The sequence below is a fragment of the Triticum urartu genome, chromosome 3A (genome assembly GCF_056163025.1).
Source record: "Triticum urartu cultivar PI428250 chromosome 3A, HENAU_Tu73, whole genome shotgun sequence".
In the NCBI taxonomy this organism is placed as follows: domain Eukaryota; kingdom Viridiplantae; phylum Streptophyta; class Magnoliopsida; order Poales; family Poaceae; genus Triticum; species Triticum urartu.
This window is the reverse complement of record NC_141875.1, coordinates 473,950,152-473,956,542: the sequence shown is the minus strand read 5'-3', so window position 1 is coordinate 473,956,542 and position 6,391 is coordinate 473,950,152. Positions and strand designations below refer to the sequence as shown.

At 47.8% G+C, this 6,391-nt stretch overlaps 1 protein-coding gene across 1 annotated transcript; it reads left to right on the top strand.

Moving 5' to 3' along the window:
• Positions 1 to 1,340: 1,340 nt before the first annotated feature.
• LOC147980153 (uncharacterized) lies at positions 1,341 to 5,974 on the top strand. The gene is made up of 4 exons (XM_087515493.1): positions 1,341 to 1,828; positions 5,470 to 5,603; positions 5,699 to 5,734; positions 5,841 to 5,974. Exons 1-4 carry the CDS (start codon positions 1,341 to 1,343, stop codon positions 5,972 to 5,974), a joined length of 792 nt encoding a protein of 263 aa, XP_087371619.1.
• Positions 5,975 to 6,391: the final 417 nt, after the last annotated feature.

Genomic DNA, 6,391 nt, shown 5'->3' with positions numbered 1-6,391 from the left:
GGAGTATGGAGGACCAAAATGCTACCAGGGAACGTAGGCGCAGCAGTACCTAAAATTAGTCCACCTTGTGCTGGGTTTGTGTAGTTCCACTTGTATTCAAGTTTGTATAGATCATTGTGATATTAATAAATAATGATTGTTATTTCTTAACACTTGATTGACCAATTTTTCCACGGCGGTGGCCATAACATTAAGACTGGAGCAGGCTTTGGTATTGATTAGATGAAGTTGAGGCTCAATGGAAGTGTTTGGGGGAGCAAAAGCTTTGTCCCAAATCAAGCATCATCGAGTAGATGTACTTCAGTTTCGGTTGTATGAGTAACCTCCTTGTTTTAGTGTATTTTCTATTGATTCCCTTTCTCACATGTCCATTATATTGTTGACGTAATATAAGAATGAGATACGTTACAAAAGCGAGAAGGTTTCTATTAGAGAGTATATTGTTTTAGTGTAACCGTCTCTAAGCGGAAAACAATGGAGGTATGTTTCTCTCATGTGCTTTAATATTAAAACCAGTTGTATTATTAGAGCAACCCATTGTATTAGAGTATTGGTTCAATATTAAAACCAGTTCAATATTAAAACAATTTATATTGCGATCCCAACTAACTTGATCTTACTCTGTACTTTTATTGACAGAATGGGGACAAGAGAAGCTTGGTTTATATAAAACTTGGAATAGCTGACGAGTCAATGGATAAGTCAAAGGTTTGGAAGCTTGTGGAGATAACTGATACATCTCAGTGCAGATCATTAAAACTGGATGATAGTATTAGCACAGCTAAGGTGATACTTCTTCCCTTGCCTTTTACCTCTGTATATTTTTGAATATGCATCATTTTCTAGCAATATTGTGGGTGCACTGCCATTTATAAGGTTGCTATTTTGTTAAATTAATTCACGGTGTGATTTCTACGTGTAGAACACTATTTTAGCTCTCGTTAGATGCTTAACGTTTGACAAGTGTCTTACGGACATGAACAGTCATTATGACTGCTAAGTGAAGCTATATCTTCAGGATCCAATTCCAACCACGTCGACCAGAGCAGCTCTGCTATCGCTGCAAGCGTCCGGTGCAAGAGACTACCGGACGGGTGCGAGCGCTTCGCGACGCGGGTCAAGAAGCCACCAGCTGAGACAACGATTGGAAAGGCAGCACCACCATCGTCTCCCTCCGCACTCACAGCCACGCGTCGGATGTGAGCTCGCACGCGCACGTGGTCGACCAGCACCACCGCCGCAGATTACTCCCCGCCGTCGTGTCTACGTCGTCATCGTCGTCGCTGGAGGACGACCCCGAATATGGTTACATGCAGACGTTGGTAGAGCGCGACGGGTTCATGCGCGCAATGCCGCCGCTGAACTGGCCGTTCAAGGGCCACTCCATGTCATCCCCGGTGGACCCGATCGCGTTCCACCTCCTGGAGCTGGACCTCCCCGCGGACGACTCTGACAACCGGCGCCAAGGCCCGCTCTGGCACCGGTGGAACCGAAAGCTCCAGTTCCACCTCACGCAAGAAATCCTCGCCGACCTCCTCCACCTCGACGACAACGGCGCCTCCTCCGCAACTAGACTCCACGGGCCGGCACTGCTATCGAAGGTGTGGAGCACGGTGAAGGCGTTCCCGGCGGTAGACTGCAGGGTGGTGGGTAACATCGATGCGCTGGTGGCACTGGACCTGCATGTCACCCAATTTCGTTGTCTTCGGGGATTAGATGATGACACATGGACACCATTCGATGGCAGTTTGATGTTTTTCAGGTATGAATTCCACCTGTTATTCAATACTACTATAAGAAAAGTAAGGAAATGCTCACCCTCTTCAAAATGTACTGTTAGAGTTGTGTCGAATATAGTGTACAAGGTAGGTTACAGTTGGACTATGAGTTGTATTGTGTTTACATAGGATGTGGAGTCGTGTCCTAGTAGGACACTTGTATCCTATGCCTCTCATATATATATAGAGGGGGTAGACACACGATGTAACCTATGCCAACATAATAGCATCGGAACACAGGGGAAGCCGGCGACATGTGCCGGCGTCCAAGGCGACCGGGTGTGGTATTGTAGCGGTGTCATGGGGAGGAGCGTCCATAGTCAGGCCCCGGGGACGTAGTTATATCGGTGAACCTCGTTAACAAATCTCGGTGTCGTGTTCGTGTGATTGCTTGGTCCTCGGATGATTGACGGCATGCCTCGGATTTATTCTAACAAGTGGTATCATGAGCAAGGTTCGATTTGAAGAGGCTATGAGAGTTGATCTAGAGAAAGGTTTGATGTGTTGGTCTGTGACGCCCGGATAATCAAGCTGCAGTAAACCTCTGCTGATGATGCCACGTCACCTCGAGTACTATTGCTAATCTCGCGTTAGTTCGAAACCTCGAGTACCCCTGTGCGCTTAGGATTAGACCGGCGTGCTGACCTCTCTGTTGTGCCTAGGTGGGGCTGCGACGTGTTGATCTTCCGAGGCCGGGCATGACCCAGGAAAGTGTGTCCAGCCAAATGGGATCAAGCATGTTGGGTTATGTGGTGCACCCCTGCAGGGAATTTAATCTATTCGAATAGCCGTGATCTTCGGTAACAGGACGACCCGGAGTTGTACCTTGACCTTATGACAACTAGAACCGGATATTTAATAAAACACACCCTTCCAAGTGCCAGATACAACCCGGTGATCGCTCTCTAACAGGGCGACGAGGAGGGGATCGCCGAGTAGGATTATGCTATGCGATGCTACTTGGAGGACTTAAATCTACTCTCTTCTACATGCTGCAAGACGGAGGCTGCCAGAAGCGTAGTCTTCGACATGACTAGCTATCCTCCTCTTATTCCAGCATTCTGCAGTTCAGTCCATTGATATGGCCCTTTACACATATATCCATGCATATGTAGTGTAGCTCCTTGCTTGCGAGTACTTCGGATGAGTACTCACGGTTGCTTTCTCCCCCCTTTCCCCCCTTTCCTTTCTTTCTGGTTGTGGCAACCAGATGCTGGAGTCCAGGAGCCAGACGCCACCGTCGACGATGACTCCTACTACACTGGAGGTGCCTACTACTACGTGCAGGCCGCTGACGACGACCAGGAGTAGTTTAGGAGGATCCCAGGCAGGAGGCCTGCGCCTCTTTTGATTGTATCCCAGTTTGAGCTAGCCTTCTTAAGGCAAACTTGTTTAACTTATGTATGTACTCAGATATTGTTGCTTCCGCTGACTCGTCTATGATCGAGCACTTGTATTCGAGCCCTCGAGGCCCCTGGCTTGTATTATGATGCTTGTATGACTTATTTATGTTTTAGAGTTGTATTGTGATATCTTCCCGTGAGTCCCTGATCTTGATCGTACACATTTGCGTGCATGATTAGTGTACGATTGAATCGGGGGCGTCACATGGTCGGTATCGTCTGCACAGGAAGTTGTCGTAGTGCAATTGGTGCGCGCGGTTGAGGTCGGATTGTGACGCGGCTAGCGTGTGCGGCTCAATCGCATTGCAAGGCGTTGCGGTGCGGAGGTGCGCGTGGCACAAAGCGACGCTCGGACGCAGCGCAGAAGCCAGGCGGCTGAAGCAGAGGCGGCGACGCACGTGCGGGATGGCCCAGCGGGGTTAGCTGGTGCGTTGTGTGGCGGACACGCAGAAAGTTGGCTAGGCGTGCTACACTGCAGGGCTCCGCTGCAGGTCCGATCGACTCAGGGATTTGTTTTGAAAAGAAAAAAGAGGACCGAGTCCTCGTGGACGATGCAAGGCTGCATATCTAATTGGCAGAAGGAAAAACATTGATTGAGCAGAGAAAATTCATCATTGGTTCGGTACATCCATCGGGAAAGCAAGGGCTGGGCTAAAGCAATTAGCTTAGCATTAGAGTTGAGCCATGGGAGCCACACCATGTGAAGGCCAAGAGCGATTTTTTGGTTGGAATTGCTAGTACGCGGAGGACCGGAGGTTCTGTTTGTGTACTTGGGGCATCACATGCAAAGCTCGGATTATTTTTCACAAAGTCAGCTGTACAAATAACTAGGGCGCCATCGTGTATCAGGTTTGAGATAGAGAAGTTCGACGGAACTGAAAACCTTGGGTTATGGCAGAAAAAGGTGAAACAATGTGTTGGCACAACATGGATGCTTTAAGGCATTGCGGAAAGTCATGCCAGCTAAGATGGAATTATCATGCGATGGATGAAAATTAACGGAATAAGATTTGCGAGCCTAGAGCGTGTTTTGCAGTCGGATAATTTTGGCCGGGTCGGACTGGAAAGTCTGACGGATCGACGCAAGTCGGTTGGAACAGAAGACGGTGGTGGGATTGGCGGCGACGACATAGGAGCGTGATGCTGATTGTGACCGACTTCTCGGGCGTGGAAACATGTGGTGCAGGCCTGAGGGCTTGTGTGGCTTCAACAAGACTATGGCGCGGGGTTGATTCAAGATGGCGTACGCATGAGAGCTTGAAGTCGATGGGGCGCGTGGGTGGACTGATCATCTACCATGGAGTCATGTTGAAGGTGGAGCTGGATTGAGGGGCTACGGTGTAAGGATCCAGGGAATCGAAGCCTATTCAGTAAGAGGGAAAATCGAGTGACATGCAGATTGGACTGGAGCCCAGTGGTCTGATAAAAGCACGAAACTCGTCATCGGACGGTGATGATCGGTGGTACTCTGCAGTGGGGGTTGAGTGGTGTGGTTTCGCGACCCTTGAGACTCGACCGGGACAGCGGAGGCTCGACACGGTAGTAGCGGCGAGTCGTGCGGTATGCACGGGACATGGAGACGGGCCAGAGATCTGGTGGTCATACATGTGGTGAGACAACTACGAATTTGACTCAGGATGACTATAAGCAATGGTGAAATTCCTTCTCAGACATGCGGTCAAGAAAGGAGCGGTGATGTTGAGTTCAGGTAACTCTTATGTGTGACATCCAATATGTGAGTTGTTCATTTTCACGCAGGTCAGTGATCAGTGTGTGATGGTGTTGAACGGAGCTCTGGAAGTTGGGAGCATACACTAGAGTAAAGAGGAACTTAATTTTGCTCGAGTGTTGACTGTGGTTAAGAAAAGAAGGGACTACAAGTTGCAGGTGGAGTCAGATGGAGTCTTAGCAGGGGTTCTCATGGGATAAGCTCAAGTCCAATGTACATGGAAGTTTGATGCATGGACGAATTCAAGGTGGCGGATAATATTCGCCAAGGTGGAGTTTGTTAGACTTGTATCCTAGGCCTCTCATATATAGCGGGGGTAGACACACGATGTAACCTATGCCAACATAATAGCACCGGAATGCAGTGGAAGCCGACGGCATGTGCCGGCGTCCAGGGCGACCGGGTGCGGTATTGTAGCGGTGTCATGGGGAGGAGCGTCCATAGTCAGGCCCCGGGGATGTAGCCATATCGGTGAACCTCGTTAACAAATCCCGGTGTCGTGCTCGTGTGATTGCTTGGTCCTCGGATGATCGACGGTATGCCTCGGATTTATTCTAACATGTGTTGGTTCGTCTCGCGGTCTCACCCACAAAAACAGAGGAGAGGAGCAGGGAGATCCTCCCTCACACTCGCCGGATCCAAGGAGCCCCGCCGCCATGCATTGTGGAGAGGAGCAGGGAGCTCCGCTGCCATGTAAGGTTATATCTATTGTTGCATCTTGTAATTATTAATTTGGAATAAATTATGCAATTGGCATTTATATATGATTTACTCTGTCTTTTTTGTAGGCAAACCAAGTCTGCAACGTTTGAATATTATACTCAGTTAGTTGCTTGGCTACTTATAGTCCTATTACTCTAGACTTATACTTGGTCAGTTGCCTTGTACATTATTCTGACATAAATGACACCATGTCTATGTGCAAGTGAGAAGGAGCTGGCCATCTAAAAAGATGTCAAATTAGTGTGGTACATGCTTCAGTACTGCAAGTTGGAGTAGCAAGTAAGTATACATCAAAAGAAAGTACTGCTTTAGTACAACATGCTTTAGTACAAACCATCTAAAAAGATGTCTAATTAGTGTGCATGAATCATGTTAAAACCTGCAGTGCCTACCTGCGCATTGATACTCATACCTGACGGTGATAAAAGTTGCATCTTGAAATTCAATTCTTTGATTTATGATGCTTAGCCATATGCACAATGGGAAATATATCCTTCTTACTAATCTCTGTTTTTCTAATTTGAAACTATTTCTATGTTACTTGGTGTATGTGAAGTGCAATCACAGTCCTGTCACAAACTTGTTTAAGAAAGGAAAAAGAGTGGCCTTTTGCGGGACCGAGAAAAGACCGGCTTATTTTATTTTAACACAACATAGCTAGCTCAATATATATCAGTTAGCACGTGGCAGGATGCAGACTAGCTATGTTCATTTGTCAACATTTACACTTTCCATTGTGTAGTTGAAGCATGCATAGG